Source organism: Carassius carassius, chromosome 6, assembly GCF_963082965.1.
Source record: "Carassius carassius chromosome 6, fCarCar2.1, whole genome shotgun sequence".
NCBI lineage: Eukaryota > Metazoa > Chordata > Actinopteri > Cypriniformes > Cyprinidae > Carassius > Carassius carassius.
The window spans coordinates 22,746,827-22,764,095 of record NC_081760.1 but is presented as its reverse complement, the minus strand read 5'-3'; the positions used below and the strand labels follow the sequence as shown (position 1 = coordinate 22,764,095).

Genomic DNA, 17,269 nt, shown 5'->3' with positions numbered 1-17,269 from the left:
TATCATCTCTTTTATTATCTACTAAGAAAAATAGTCCATTATAACATAGAAAACAATTGGCCTGGCAACAACATTTGACCGGTCAGAATTAAATTGTCCAGAGGAACATGTATCTACATAAGTATTTTATAATTTTACATGCAGTTAAAGCACACATGGCAAATTATATCTCCTGTGTTGTTCTTCGAAAATGCAACTCATTTCAAATGTTTTCTAACATAAATGTTTCTGTTTTTTTTCCTCAACCATCAGACATTATAGTGCTTATTGCCTCTCTTGCGGTGGTTTCAGCTGGAAGTCAAAGCAACATTTTTGCAACATCTGCACTACGAAGCTTACGGTTTTTACAGATCCTGCGAATGGTACGCATGGACCGCCGTGGAGGAACTTGGAAGCTTCTGGGATCTGTAGTTTATGCACACAGCAAGGTAAGTTCATTGTATTGACAAGTCATTTTTAATGACTTTGATATACAAATTTAAAAGCGTGCTTTGTTTTTTGAGCAAAAACTACTGTATCATATCCTGAATTACTTTTTGTAGTTTTGTAAGTATCTGCCTGGTGTGCAGATGTCCTCTTAATGTCGGCTTCTCTGTGTAACAGGAATTGGTCACTGCCTGGTACATTGGGTTCCTTGTGCTCATCTTTTCCTCTTTCCTGGTTTATCTTGTGGAAAAGGAGTTTAATAAAGACTTTGCCACCTATGCGGATGCATTGTGGTGGGGCACGGTGAGTCTCCATACCACACATCTCCACACAATACTACATTTCACCAGTTTAAGTAATATTCTGACTTATACTGAACTTCACAAAATAGGTTTTTGTGGTGCCAAATGCATGTTTTTAGCATTCTGCAAATCTTATGCAGTTATTCCTCTGTAATTTTTGCCACTCTTGCTAATGTCCAACATTGCTGGAAAACTGCAAGGCATACTGGTTTCAGTTAAATATGATCATTGTTTTAATTTCAGCCTCAAATTTTATAGCCTTTTGATCATTGCCTTCCACCTTGTTTGGGAAATTGAAACCATTTCCATAAAGGTTATACGGAGGCCCATTAGATTCCATTTCCATGGAGATAGAAAGTAATCATGATGGCACAAAATTACTAACAACATCTCTTGTCTCGCCATTGGATGCCATTGATGGTTGGAATAGATTTCAAGCTCATATGGGTTGCTTCAACACAAAAGATACACAAAAACATATTTATGCAAAAGTGAAGACATAAACACATTCAGATTTATCTGTATTATGAAAAATGATCTAGAACATCATATAACAACTAGGTTGCATGTCTGTTCTGATGAGGTCGCGAATTGCAGGGAAAAAGTAATTCTAAATGCAATAATACAGCGTAACTAACCAGGTAATCATGCATAGAAAAATAGATTTATTAACTTTAATGCTTCCTGTATATTTGTTTTTGATATCAAAGACAGTAATGTTCTGTGCTACTTTTCCAACAAATTCAGTCTGTCGTTAGGTAAAAGCTAGCCAAATTAACAAATTGCTTGGCATACCGTCATCCTCAAATACCATAAACAAAATTACAGAAGGTAAAGAGAAAAATAACCCAAACTACGCTAAATACAAGCTCATTTGCAGTAAAGGTAAACAGTTTATATAAACCACAGTGTGTTTAAGGCAGTCAATTATTAGTGGGTTAGACGTAATTTTTAAAGAAACATTCAGAAAACAGAATTATTTTCTGTTCAGTTTATGTCATATTAATAAGGTGGAATAATGTAGGAACTATGGCAACATACAGTTTGTGGCAACATTGCTAAATGTATTAGAATCAAATTAAAAATGTAAATAAAATTTTGTTCACTTTTCTAAACAATTTTAAATCTGAGTCCTAAAGGACATTTTGTCATAAATTATTATAATAGCCTTTATTCAAAGTTATCTGATCCAGATTGTTTTTCATCTTGACAAATTAAGATCAAAACTTAAGTTATGTCATTCACAAATACAAATATAAGGACATGTTGACTCAAAAGTTCTGTATTGAACCTTCCTGCTTTTTTATTTTTTATTTTGTGTTTGTTTTTTGTTTTTATTAGATCACCCTCACTACTATAGGTTATGGAGATAAGACTCCTAAAACCTGGACTGGACGAATGCTATCTGCTGGCTTTGCCCTGCTCGGGATCTCCTTCTTCACCCTGCCTGCGGTAAAGCTTACTTACAGCAAAAAAAATAAATAACATCCTCATTGCTTCCTTACACTAATTACAATATTAATCCAGTGTTTGTTTAACTTGTCACTACATTAAAAAAAGAAAATAATTTGCATAGTTTGGACAGTTCCTAATGTTCTTCTTGGTTTTTAGACTTCTCTACAAAATTGAAATCTTAGTCTTTGCAAAATTTTCATGAAGCATAAGTTCATTTGGTGTCTTTGTGAAAAAATGCAAAGGCAGTTTGGCTTATAATCTTGCTTTGTCAAGGATTCCAGGCAAATTTACAATTCAGTTTAAATGGGTTGATGGAAGTGGTGGAAATTTCTGTTCTTATTTCAAATTAAACAGCTCACCCCTTTGGACTTCTACTTTTTTGTCATTAAAGGGTTGGTTCACCCAAATAGCAAAATTATGTCATTAATAACTTACCCTCATGTTGTTCGAAACTCGTAAGACCTCCGTTCATCTTTGGAACACAGTTTAAGATATTTTAGATTTAGTCCGAGAGCTCTCAGTCCCTCCATTGAAACTGTATGTACAGTATACTGTCCATGTCCAGAAAGGTAAGAAAAACATCATCAAAGTAGTCCATGTGACATCAGAGGGTCAGTTAGAATATTTTGAAGCATCAAAAATACATTTTGGTCCCAAAATAGCAAAAACTATGACTTTATTCATCATTGTCTTCTCTTCCGTGTCTGTTGTGAGAGAGAGTTCAAAACAAAGCAGTTTGTGATATCTGGTTCGTGAACGAATCATTCGATGTAACCGGATCTTTTTGAACCAGTTCACCAAATCGAACTGAATCGTTTTAAACGGTTTGCGTCTCCAATACGCTTTAATCCACAAATTACTTAAGCTGTTAACTTTTTTAATGTGGCTGACACTCCCTCTCAGTCCCACTGACTGAACTGCTGTGAAGGGAACTGAAGATGAACACCGAGCCGAGCCAGATAACGAACAAAAGACTGACTCGTTCACGAGTCAAGAACCGGTTGCATCGGTTTTCGGATCACCAGTACTTCTTTCTGACAGTTCATTCAATAAACCGGTTGAAAAAACGGTTCACTGGTTCTTTTGTGCTCGATGTAATGGCGTCATTGGCGATGATTGCCCTTGATTCAAGTCTTCGGTTTACCCGCGCTCATAACACTAGCACAGAATCAGTTCAGAATCAATCACCAAAAGAATCAGTTTGGTTCAGACGCTCTGTGTGTCAGTCTGCTTCACGCTGAATCACACATGCGCAGTATCATCAGCTCCTCGGTTCTCGAATCGGACGCGCCTGACAGAAACGGTTCTTGACTCGAGAACGAGTCAGTCTGTTCTGGCTCGGCTCGGTGTTCATCTTCAGTTCTCTCTTCACATCAGTTCAGTCAGTGTACTGTTTGAGTACATGAATTACTCGGGGATATTGGTTTGTTTGATCTCAGAGGAAGTGTCAGCCGCATTAAAAAAGTTAACAGCTTAAGTCATTTGTGGATTAATGCATATTGGAGACGCGAACCGTTTAAAACGATTCAGTTCAATTAGGTGAACTGGTTCAAAAAGATCCGGTTACATCGAATGATTTGTTCGCGAACCGGATATCAAAAACTGATTTATTTTGAACTCTTTCTCACAACAGACACGGAAGAGAAGACAATGCTGAATAAAGTCATAGTTTTTGCTATTTTTGGACCAAAATGTATTTTCGATGCTTCAAAATATTCTAACTGACCCTCTGATGTGACATGGATTACTTTGATGATGTTTTTCTTACCTTTCTGGACATGGACAGTATACCGTACACACAGCTTCAATGGAGGGACTGAGAGCTCTCGGACTAAATCCAAAATATCTTAAACTGTGTTCCAAAGATAAACGGAGGTGTTACGGGTTTGGAACAACATGAGGGTGAGTTATTAATTACATAATTTTCTTTTTGGGTGAACTAACCCTTTAAATGATGATCTTTGAGGGAGCTGAGTTTGACCGCTCAGGTCAGTTAAATTAAAGCTGTAACATCATGTCTGAAAACTTTGTTACTTAACATTGTTTCCAGAGCATTTGTTCGTTTAGCATTTTATAGTATTAATAATAATAATAGCCAAACAACATTCAAATTTAATGCATTTGTTTACTTAATATTTTAAGTTACTTAACATGGTTGTGCAGTACAAAATGTAAATCTAAAGTGCTACTATATATATATAGTCATGAAAATGATGATATATATATATATATATATATATATATATATATATATATATATATATATATATATATATATATATATATGAAGGCATCAAGGGCTATTTGACCAAGAAGGAGAGTGATGGGGTGCTGCGCCAGATGATCTGGCCTCCACAGTCACCGGACCTGAACCCAATCGAGATGGTTTAGGGGTGAGCTGGACCGCAGACTGAAGGCAAAAGGGCCAACCAGTGCTAAGCATCTCTCGGGGAACTCCTTCAAGACTGTTGGAAGACCATTTCAGGTGACTACCTCTTGAAGCTCATCAAGAGAATGCCAAGAGTGTGCAAAGCAGTAATCAAAGCAAAAGGTGGCTACTTTGAAGAACCTAGAATATGACATATTTTCAGTTATATATATATATATATATATATATATATATATATATATATATATATATATATATATATATATATATATATATATATATATATATATATATATATATATATATATATATACAGTACAGACCAAAGGTTTGGACACACATTCTCATACAAAGAGTTTTCTTTATTTTCATGAGTATGAAAATTGTATATTCACACTGAAGGCATCAAAACTATGAATTAACACATGTGGAATTATATATGGAATTATATACATAACAAAAAAGTGTGAAACAACTGAAAATATGTCATATTCTAGGTTCTTCAAAGTTGCCACCTTTTGCTTTGATTACTGCTTTGCACACTCTTGGCATTCTCTTGATGAGCTTCAAGAGGTAGTCACCTGAAATGGTCTTCCAACAGTCTTGAAGGAGTTCCCCGAGAGATGCTTAGCACTTGTTGGCCCTTTTGCCTTCTGTCTGCGGTCCAGCTCACCCCTAAACCATCTCGATTGGGTTCAGGTCCAATTACTGTGGAGGCCAGGTCCTCTGGCGCAGCACCCCATCACTCTCCTTCTTGGTCAAATAGCCCTTGATGCCTTCAGTGTGACTCTACAATTTTCATAGTCATGAAAATAAAGAAAACTCTTTGAATGAGAAGGTGTGTCCAAACTTTTGGTCTGTACTGTATATATATATATATATATATATATATATATATCTTGTAATTGACTAACATACATAACAAAAAATTATTTTCTTTAGTTTTGCTATTTTCTTAATTCTTAATTGTTACTTTCTTAAGTACTTCTTAAATTGTAATATAAAACAAACTTTGTAAGAGTTCAGTGTGACATAATATGTTAATACTGTACATACATTGTATGTTAAACATACAATATATTACCGTTGTTTGTTGTTAGTGTAAAGTGATTTTTACACAGAGCTGCTAGCATGAGTGTGTTTCCGACAGTCCTATTGTCTGAAGCATTAGTGACTTGGTTCTACTTTACTTGCATTGCAGGGTATTTTGGGTTCAGGCTTTGCCCTGAAGGTTCAAGAACAGCACAGACAGAAGCACTTTGAGAAGAGAAGGAATCCTGCTGCCTGCCTCATACAGGTAAGACACCAGAGCTGTTACATCTGCCCGCACATTTGGGGACATTACAGTCCTGTAGAATTTGGTTTATGGAATATTTGGAATGTGATGTTAAATGTCATGCCTCTGAAAAGAGCACTGTTTGCTTATGGTCTCATATATATTTTTATATAATTATTATTTGTGTCTGAATGCACCACAATGGTCTTTGTTGCATGATAAATCTTTTATGAAATGGCTGAGACTGCGGATAGTCTTACCTAACAGGCAAATATGATTCATTTCACAGCTAAGGGATTTTATTTACTTGGATATTCAGTGTTTTACTAGTTTTCATAGATTTTGTTTTAATACCAGCAATTAAGAGTTTGTTGCAAAATGCATTGGGGGAACACAGCATCTATGTGTTTGTGTATATATGTGTGTGTACATGGTATTCCCTGCATTATGGTGACTAAAAGTCCCTAGATAGAAATACCGTCATTTATTACCTTGTGGGGACATTTTTGATGCCCATGAGGGCTTATAAATCATGTGTTTCACAGAATTAATGTGTTTGTTTTTATTTTTTGCAATGCAGATAGCCTTGTGTGAGAAGTAGGGTTAGAGGAAAAAAATACAATTTGTACAATATAAAAACTGTTACATATTTTTAATGTCCCCATAAAACATGAAGCTCTGTGTGTGTGTGTGTGTACCTGGTATTCCCTACATCATGGGGCCCAAATGTCCCCACAAGGACAGTGATACCATTACATTTTGACCTTGTGGAGACATTTTTTTTCACTAGGAAAACAACTTAGAAATCATACAGAATGTGTTTTTTAATTTATTTTTTTAAGTTTTGTGTGATGGGTAGGGTTAGCGATAAGGAATAGAAAATACAGCTTTTACAGTATAAAAACCGTTACGCCTATGGAATGTCCTCATCATGATAGGAATACCAAGTGTGTGTTATATTTCTGCTTACAATGTTTTACTCTCCCTAACTCTGAATAAGGCGGCAATATTACTCAACTGATGGTAATCGTCCTTACCTTGAAGCCACTTGGCATCACTATGAGTCTTCAGTCTTTGTCCTGAGGGATGTATGGGTGCCTGCTCTGACAAAAAAAAAACAAGTGTCTTTTTTTTACTAATCTGCTTTTTTCTTTTTTTCTTCTCTTTCTCTTCTTTTGGCTTGTTTTTCTTCTGTTTTTCCTCTTCTTCCTTTATCTTTTGTTCTTTTGGTTTTATATATTTTGCATGTAGTGTGTGTGGCGTAGTTATGCGGCTGATGAAAATTCAGTTTCCGTTGCTACCTGGAAACCACATTTGAAGGCGTTGCATACCTGCAGTCCTACAAAGTAGGTACAAACCCCTGGCAGCTGCTATTTATTGCTTGCCTGCTCCCTCGCTTCATTCATTTTCCACAAAGGACAACTTTCTCCTTTCCCTCTATTTGTTTGATTTCCCCATGTAACGTAATTGTGCCTGTCTCCCACATGTTTCATTCTTCTTTTCACGTCCTCTTCATTAAATTATTCAAAAAAAGTAAATAGTCAATACTCCATTCCATATTTGTCGGATATGTTCATGGTCATCACAAGAATCATTATAAATAGACAATAGCAGGTCTAATGTAGGGCTAGCTGTCCATGAAATCACCTGATTGCAGTCTTTCTCTCAAAATGAAAGGAAAAAAATGAAGCGAATGGACAGTAATGTTTCTCTCCATTTTGCATTTATGCCCAAATTCTGTTAAAATGGCCCAATCACAGATGAAGTGAATGAACAGTGCTCTTTCTTGGTAAGTTGTATTAGCAGCAGTCAAATTTGCGAACTGATTTAGAAAAATGACATTATTACATTTGGCTTACCATTCATATATGCCCTTATATCACACAGGTCCCTGAAATGTAAATAAGCCTGGTATAAAGCATTATTGTAAATACACAGAGAATAAACTAGTTATTTAATAGGGCTTTAACTATGGCACATTTGTTTGCTTAAGCTTTTGAATGTCATACAATACACTGCATGTTTTGATATGCATGTACTGTATATGGTAATGGTTGCATTTATTCATGCATTATGTTTTCTGTTGCTTTTGATGCGTTAGCATGCATGAAGTATTTTATGGTAAACTGGATTCAAAGAATCTGAAATTGTGTTATGTGTAGTTCATTGTCTTCTGAAGATCTCACTTATTTATTTCTCTTTCTACACCACCTTCTGACACCCAAAGGAAGGATCAAGGAGAGTCATCTACAAGGTTTGTCTTGTTCCATATGTTACATACTTTATACTATAAATATTTTACAACTGAGACAGAATTTTAAACATAACTGTTATTATGCTATAGTGTCAAAACTCATTTGACCATGGAATGTTTCTGCATTGGAATAAAACATAAAAAGGTAATTGCGACTTTGTCTCACAATGTTACTTTCTATCCTAAAAATGAGGCTTTATTTATAATTCTAAATATATTTCTAATAATTGTGAGTTCACATCATTGAACTGTGACCTTAAATCTCAAACTCTTACTTGACATTTTGCAGTGTAACTTAATATTTCATAATTGTGTTCCACATAACTATGACTTTATTTGATTTTATATCTTACACTCTCCAAAAAAAAAGCAACAAAAGTTGTCACTAGGTTGGTACGTTTTCAAAAGGCACATCTTTGTAACTAAAGAGTCCATACTGGTACCTTAAAGGTACATATTAGTACCTAAAGTGTACATATTAGTGCCTAAAAGGTACAAAAGTGTACCTTTTGAAAAGGCACCGCCCCAGTGATAGCTTTTGTACCTTTTTTTCTGAGAGTGTACGATGTGATTTCCGATTTGACTTTCTACAGGTAGCTCTCACTTATGGATTTGTTGCTAGTAATTGCAACTTTATAGCTCACTATGTGGCTTAATCTCTCAAAATTTAGGCTTTGTTTCTTTTTTCGCAATTACTTTTTAAAGTTTTAATCTGAGGTGGGAACAGGCTTTTGATCAGTAGTAGTTTGGCCAACACAAAATCATCTTTCCTCTGATGTCTGAGACTTTGCTGCCATCTGTTATGACGTGCACACTAATTTTCAGCATGCATTAGCATTAAAGAGAGAAAATAATGGATATAAAAAAGTCAAGTCAGACTGTTTTACTGCATTACACGGTGACTACAAATGCATAGTGTCATCAGTCCAGATAACAGGAAGAGCTAGTGTTGTTATCTGCATAATCACTAAGATAGAACTTCAGATTGAGCCGTAATAGTGTGGCCAGCATGAACAAGGCCAGACAAAATCATTTCCACATCATTATTTATTTATTAAGTGCAGAACAATTCATCTAGAATCATTTATTTATCTGTAACAATAGTCTGTTGAGTGAACATCAGATTTCAGAGGCGTTTGGATATGGTGCTTCTGTGCGTTCTGGCCAGTTGTTTGTGTGAAACGACTATCCATCCACATGATGCAGTACTCATCAATGACCAAGAGGCAGTGATACCATAATTAGCATGGCTGCTAATGTGACATTATTGAGCAGAAGAGGATGACTCACTGCAGTGCTGCATTTTTGAGTGGCCGCTGCTCTTTTCTCTGACTCATGTTCAGCTGTCTGTCCCATTGTTTTCTCTGAAATAGAGAGGAGTGCAGTGTGTTTTCTCTTCAACTGGATACTGATAATGATTTTTCATGAGTGTTCTACAGAAAATATAATCTAGCTTTTTGTGAAGAGATGAAATTGCTAAATAAGGCAAATTAATGTGAAAGTGAATACCATTCATTCATTGGTTTTGCGTCTGAAAGGGAAACTCCTTCAAATGCATATGCAATAAGCCGCAAAAATAACTGTCCATGCCTTTTCATTGTAAATTTTCAATCACTCAACTATTGATGACAAGAGACAATTCATCTTTTTTAGCAGCAAAAATTAATAAATGAGATTTGACTTTGCATCAGTGACCTGTGAACATCACTGAATTCACATGTGACTAAATAATATTCATCGTTAAAAAAATTTATAATTAAAATTAGCAAAGCAATCAAACACTTAAGATTTGGATCTAAAGTGTTGACCATGTGCCATAATGTTAATAACCATGCATGAAAAAGCTTGAAGAGCATTTCATTACTCACAAAACATGTAATACAATCATTAAACTTTCAAGCCACATTGATGTAAATCAATTAAAATAGACAGATGACTTTTGATCCCTCTGTTCTCGATGTTCCTCTAGAGTCTTTCATCTTACATTAGATTTTGTCTTGGCATATTTCACCTGAAGGGCTCTTTCCTAATGATTGTTTGGAGTGTTTGTTTGACTGCACTTCTAATACTACAGGGGTCTAAGCAAGCAATGCAGAACTAATATAAATGACTTGGCCTCTGCACTTTTTGTACTTCATGCCGCTCTTTGATTGTCATTGCCATGTCTCATGGCAGGAAGGAAAGTGCTGTTCTTTCTTCCACTCTCTTATTCTGTCCCTCTTTCTCCTCTCAGTCAGAAACTGAGTTTTAAGGACCGGGTAAGAATGGCAAGCCCACGTGGACAGAGCGTTAAAAGCAGGCAGACAGCTGTTACAGACAGACGTTCGCCCGGAGCTGAGATCAGCACTGATGGATCGAGTCCTGCCAAGGTCCAGAAGAGCTGGAGTTTTAATGACCGCACCCGATTCAGACCCTCCCTCCGTCTCAAGAGCCAATCACGGTCCACCCCTGAAGGTGAACTACATTCCGATTGGAGAATTACTTTAAACCAATTAGTGATTTTATTGCATTAAAATTTTTAATTTAGCTTAATACTTTTTTATTCTGCACTTGCTATGTAGTGAAGAGATAAAATGAAGATCAAATTCTGAACATAAACTGGGAAATCTTTTTTTTTTCTTCCTCCAGATTCAGTAAATGAATAACATTGTGTCTGATCTGATTTTTAAAAATCTCAGAATTTCAGATTACCAATATAATTACAGCAAGTTAATAATAATTGTCATACTTATAATGCTTATGATTGTAACTGTCAGAATTTTTGGTTGTTATTAAAAATAATAGTTTGTCCCTCTGATTGAGATCATTGTGAGTCCAAATTTTCCTGATTGGGTCCCAAAGGCCATCGATTAATCTAGGATTGATTTCTTCTTCCCCTTTTCTATCTTTCCTTTTTTCTTTGTTTATGGCAGATTGTTGGTGTGTAAGCATGCCATGTGGTGATATGATTAGAATTGTGTTTAATTAACTTCTGTTCATTGAACCAATGGCAGGAGTGCAACAGAAGACTGCAAATGTGATATTGCTTTTATGCAAAAGTTCGGTTGGAGTCAATGTGGAGTTTAATTTAAGACACAATTATATTGACATAAAAATGAAACCAAAGCAGAATCAACCATTGCGCGTCTCAAAGCAACACACTATAGTAGTGTTCCATTCCTGAAAGTATCCATGTTTTTGCACCAATCACTTGAGTAAATGATTCAGTGACTCATAATACATACAAAGATAATGTATCAATGTGGCCTACAGAAAAGTTCACTGAAAAATCACCACCACAAATGCGGTTCTGTTTACGGCACATCCCCTATGAGGTTAAGACATCTCTCTGTTGTAATTAATGTATTATCTATAATTCAGACATAATAATGAATGTGTATATCTAAGCATGGTATGATTTAGATGTAATTTAAAGGCTTTACCCTTTGGGATAGCTGTAAGGCATAAGGCATAATATCATATACATTATAAAATCAGTTTAGTGAAATGGTTAATGAAAAATTATTACCCAACTTTAAGTGTCTTAATGTGCTTCTTGTACTGTCACTCTGCAGCCTAAGCGTACAGCACTTTCATAACACAAACGAGAACCCACAACCATACAGGCGAATGTAATGGTTTTCTGATTCCCAGCAACATCTTCAGAATTTTAATTTTTGCTTCATGGTCATATATGAATCAAACAAACACAGTATCAATTCACATTTACAAAATATAATAAGGTTTATATGTAAATAACCAGTCATTCAGTAATCTTATTGGCATCATGTCCTCTCCAACTCAAACACAGCGGTCAATTTATTCACCATATGAGTACTCAATGACTACAACTGCAAACTGATTTTTATTTTTGTTATAATTGGAGTTTTCTTTTTTTCAGCCCATGTTATTTATTTATTCAATTTTATTTTATTTATGAAGGAATATTAAACCCAAAAATTGAACAATTTCTTAAAATGTACTGACCCTCAGGTCATCCAAGTGATAAAAAATTCACAATAATCCACAAGTATTCCACATAATTCCAGTCCATCAATTAAAATCTTTTGAAGTGAAAAACTGCATGTTTGTAATAACAGATCCATCATTATAACATTTTAACTTAAAACCGTTGCTTCTGGCTAAAATACAAGTCCATAATCCATAAAATTGCTTTCTCCAGTGAAGAAATCTGTGAAAAGTAAAGAATCAGGAGAGAAATATGCAGATCAACAACTGTTCACAAGCTAAAACAGGCAAACATAGTTCTAAAAAATATGTGCATGGATTTTGATGTTAGGAAAACTTCTCTATATCTGTTTAGAAGAAACAAACCCAACTTAGATGGCCTGAGAGTGAGTAAAGTTTCAGCAAATTTCCAGTATTGAGTGAACTATTCCTTTATAATTCCTTTATCATTTTAATTAGCACATAGATTTTAATCAACCATTTTAAACAATTACCCTGACATGCAGTTTACAGACTGGGTTCTGTGCTTAAAGAGTTTCATCACTGAATTTTGAATTCTTGTGAGGGACTGTCAGGAAAAGTCTCCCAATTTGTTTGATTGTTATAAATCTAGTGAGCGGCGTGTGAACCTTATAAACTTTCGAGAAGTAGCACAATTCTACTGTCAACAATCCTTTTGCCACAAAACACAAACTGAAAACCTTATTTTAACCAGAACAGTATATCCCTTCCTCAGTGATTCCCTATGGCTGTAAATATCTTCCTCTTTCATAGACTGATCGATTACAGCCTCTCTAGTCAGTTTGTGAGAATCCTTGAATTAGCATTAATCCTGAGCATCCAACACTTCCCTTTCACTGGTTTACATCATAGTTGTAGCCAGAGATAACCTTTTGTACAGTAGGTGCAGAAATACACTTGAATCTGCATTCACCTGTGAAAATGATACCCAAAAAATCCAAACTATTACCAATTTAGATAATCTACTGTTAAACAAGGAAAGAAATTCATATAGATTTTTTTTAAGTAATGCTTACAGTTGTAAAATTCACAGAAATGCAATTTGACATGCGAGCTCAGAAAAACAGACATTAATATTAATTTTAAAAAGAGAGATTTACGTTATGAACTACTTCATTAGTTAATATTAATTTGCAATTGCTGCATTTTTTTCTCTGACGTTGGTCTCATATGTTGTTTTGAGTAGGTTCTTTGAACCTAAGATTTAAAAAAAAAAAAAAAAGAATGCTGCTTTTTGTTTGTTTGCTTGCTTTTCTTTTGCTTATTACTCTTCCATTTCCCCCCAGGTCTTTTCATTTGTGGATGGATTTCTCTTAATCTCTCCTTTTTGACTGACTGCTTTTTGTGACTGACTCTGACTTTTTTGACATTTTCATTGTGTGTTTCGTAGGTGAGGCTAATGTTGGCATGGATGAGGCTTTTGATGAGAGAGGCTGTCATTGTGACATGTCAGCGGAGGATCTGCCGCCCGCACTGAAGACCATCATCAGAGCAATGAGGTAAGAGCAGCGATTCTTCACTTCAGATCACTTCTCTCATTGCTGTATAGTATTTCAGAACTCTTCAGCATTGGATGAGCGATCAGTGATTAGTGATATGAATTAATTCAAAGGGTTACCACAGCATTTCACCTAAAGCTTGGAATATTCAGTGAAGCAGGACAGCCTAAAGAAGACTGAGTACATTTTTCCTCATAATTAAAGCAAAAGTTAGACGCTGGAAAAAATGAGCACAGACCACTGGTTGAGCCAATGTTGCTTTGTTGGACTGGTGTCTGTAAAGTATATCAAAAAACGAGTTGAACAAACACAGGGTTACATAATTGGTTTTACCAGCGTGTTTCATCGTGTTTGGGTGGATCACTGCTTAAACCTGCTTTTTGTGGTACAGCCCTCATGCAGAGAGAGCAATGTTTGACTGCACTGCAGAGCCACATTGTTTACAGTTTTCTGAGAAATCAACCTACAAAAGGTTTACTTAAACTCTAGAGAAAATATTTCAACATAAATAATCAAAAATATGCACATCACCTTTAATGAAAATGGCATTGTCTGCTTGTCAGTCTTATCTAATTATTCCCATAGTTACTGAGAGCATGAGATGAATCAGTGTCTCATTATCTCATTTCACTAATTTCACTAGGAAGAAAGAATACTGTCATACTGTTCACACTTCACACACACCAACCACGCTCTATTCTTTTTGTTTCGTCTAGTATGTGTGGGTCAGTGGAAAGCTGAGTGCTAGATTGTCAGGATGTGCTCATTTTTTCCAGCCTCTCACTTTTGCTTTTACTATGAGGAATGTAAAATGAACTCGGTCTTCTTTAGGCTGTCCTGCTTCACTGAATATTCCGAGCTGTAGGCGAAATGCTGTGGTAACCCTTTAGCTTTCAGCTGGGGTCTGTTTGGTCGTGTGTGTGACACCAATCTCAGACTTTCTCAGGGTGTTGGATTTATCTACGCTGTCATTAGATCACCTTAGTTTTCAGAAACATTGCTGTGGTTATTCTGTGGTTAGTCTACCCAATTTGATTTGATTTGAAATATACTGGGCTAAGGTTTTTTTTATTATTATTATCGTTCCCTTTGATAATGTAGTCACTGAAAAATCATCAGTTCAATAATCAGTATCATGTATTATTATCAGTTGTACTGTATTTTACTCAAAACAACAAGTTTGTTTGCACATATTTGTTTTGGGCTGCATAAGACTTCAAAGGAAGAATAACGTTAGCATATGGTTTGCAGGATCATGAAATTCCATGTGGCGAAGAAGAAGTTCAAGGAAACTCTGCGCCCATATGACGTAAAGGATGTAATAGAGCAATATTCAGCTGGTCATCTAGACATGCTCTGTCGAATTAAAAGTCTGCAAACCAGGTAAGACACTCCTGTACGAACATGTTTTTGCATATGCAAAATTTTGGGGTTAGTAAGCTGTTTATATGTCATTTTATTCAGCAAAATGCATTAAATTGTAAAAATAGGGGGGTGCTGTAAAGGTGCATGGGGTCACATGTTCGAGTCTCGGTATCGTCAGGGATTGTAGATGGGGAGTGAATGTAAAGTGCTCTCTTCCACCTTCAGTACCACAACTGAGGTGAGACCCTTGAGCAAGGCACAGAACCCTCAACTGCTCCTCGGGCGCTGCACCAAAACTGGCTGCCCACTGCTCCGGGTGTGTGTTCACTTCTCACTGCTGTGTGTGTGCACTTGAATGGGTTAAATGCAGAGCACAAATTATGAGTATGAGACCATACTTGGCTACACGTTACTTTCACTTTTCACTTTCACTTATTTTAATTTGTTCTCAAACTTGATGTATAAATACTATATGTGTCAATATATTTGCAATATAGGCCAGAGGAGAACTGGTCCACAGACTGAGCCTGGTTTCTCCCAAAGTTTTTTTCTTGATTTGTGTCACCTGATGGAGTTTGGGTTCCTTGCCGCTGTCAATTGACACTCATTGCAACATATTCATAAATCAACACTTTCACCCATAACACAACATGTAATGCTCATATATTTAAACAGAGCAGCAACAAGCATTTTTTAACATGCAAACAATCAACCGAGGTTAACAATGGCACAGGCAATCACAATTTAATTCAATAAGAACATTCTTGTGTAACTTCAGTTTGAACATCAGTCACCGTTTCATAATATGTGAACTAAAACAGCTAATATCACATTAGGGACAGGGTTCATACCTGAAACACACTCAACAATAACAATCAAAGATTATTAGCAACCACATTCATGACCTTATCCACACTGGTATGTTGGGTTTGCATTAATGTCATCACGTCACATCTGTTCTGAGGGCCCTGAGGCAGTGCTTATCCTTGTTCATATATGGGTCACTGGGTGGTGGTGAAGCCCTGAGGTTCTGCCAGACAATGTGATGAGTGTTTAAGAGGCTATATATTATTATTGCAAATCATTATTTGCCATTATTCATCATGGCTGCATACATTTTCAACTTAGGACACTTTTTGCGTTTCAATGTGTGTACTGCCTTGCTGCATATTATGGGAAAAATGCTGAATGCATAGAATGTCAGATTACTCAGTATTCATGATCAGTTAGAAAAAATATTCGAAAGACATTTTGACGTATCTGCTGAGATTATGTATGTCATAACCAACTGGACACTTTGGTATTCTATAAAACCCTGGGAGTTGAGATGTAGTCTAATTTAAAAGGTAAAAAAGGCAGACAGTTGTATGCCAATGATCTCTTTTCAAGCCATTTGTCACTTTAAATCTGTATCTTTTTTATTTTATTTTCTCCCTGAGGCCTAGTGGAGTCAAATGATCAAGGTTTGTAATGAAGTGAGACCAGTGCCACCATGTGACCAAAACACAACATCACAGTTCCTGACGTTTTTCATAGTCTAAAATGAACAACTAATTAACAATAAGTCTATATAATTTTGATTTCCTCACTAAGGACATAAGTGTACAAGATACATTCAAATCTTGAATCTGGTTTGCTAATAGTAGCAATTTCTACCATTATTTCTGTCATCATAGTTTCTCTCAATTCTCTGTCTGCTCATTAGGATGTGAATCTTCATTTCTTTGCACACATATCATTCCTGTCTTTTTGCTAACATCTCTCTCACTCACTTTCAGGGTGGATCAGATTCTTGGTAGAGGCCAGATGCCTATGGATAAAAAGGTCAGAGAAAAGCTGTTATCTGACGGAGACATTCTGGAAGACGTGAGCATGCTGGGAAGGGTGTGTAAAGTAGAAAGACAGGTGAGTATAGAGACACTCAGTTAAACAGTACATTACATAATCAAATGTCCTGTATGTCACACTGAATCAATCCATCTCATCTCATACATTCATTGAATGTAACTAAATATGTATTAACTATGGACATACATGCATCATAGGATAATTTATTTCTAAAGATTTGTAAAATGCCAACAGTCTCGGGTACGGGCTCATTTCTGTTTCTAATGATGAATTGTGTTTAATAACGTTATGGGATGAAATTGATTGTAATGGATTTGTTTAACATTATTGCAATAAAAATGGCCAACTCTATGATAAGGTATTAACTAGTATTTTACATATCCTAAATACACACAAATATATAATATTTTCACGTTTGAATGGAAATTACACACAATATAATATCATGTTCAGAAATTATATTTACCTTGATTTTTGAGATTGTCT

At 35.7% G+C, this 17,269-nt stretch overlaps 1 protein-coding gene across 2 annotated transcripts in view; it reads left to right on the top strand.

Moving 5' to 3' along the window:
• Positions 1–17,269, top strand: part of LOC132142507 (potassium voltage-gated channel subfamily KQT member 5-like) — a 110,591-nt gene that overhangs the window by 91,437 nt on the left and 1,885 nt on the right. For both annotated transcript variants that reach the window (XM_059552425.1, XM_059552424.1), the window contains 10 exons: positions 253–428; positions 604–729; positions 2,070–2,180; positions 5,774–5,869; positions 7,100–7,194; positions 8,076–8,102; positions 10,336–10,556; positions 13,462–13,570; positions 14,822–14,953; positions 16,714–16,840. In XM_059552425.1, the coding sequence (XP_059408408.1) occupies positions 253–428; positions 604–729; positions 2,070–2,180; positions 5,774–5,869; positions 7,100–7,194; positions 8,076–8,102; positions 10,336–10,556; positions 13,462–13,570; positions 14,822–14,953; positions 16,714–16,840 (1,220 nt within the window). The remainder of the gene's footprint in view (positions 1–252; positions 429–603; positions 730–2,069; positions 2,181–5,773; positions 5,870–7,099; positions 7,195–8,075; positions 8,103–10,335; positions 10,557–13,461; positions 13,571–14,821; positions 14,954–16,713; positions 16,841–17,269) is intronic.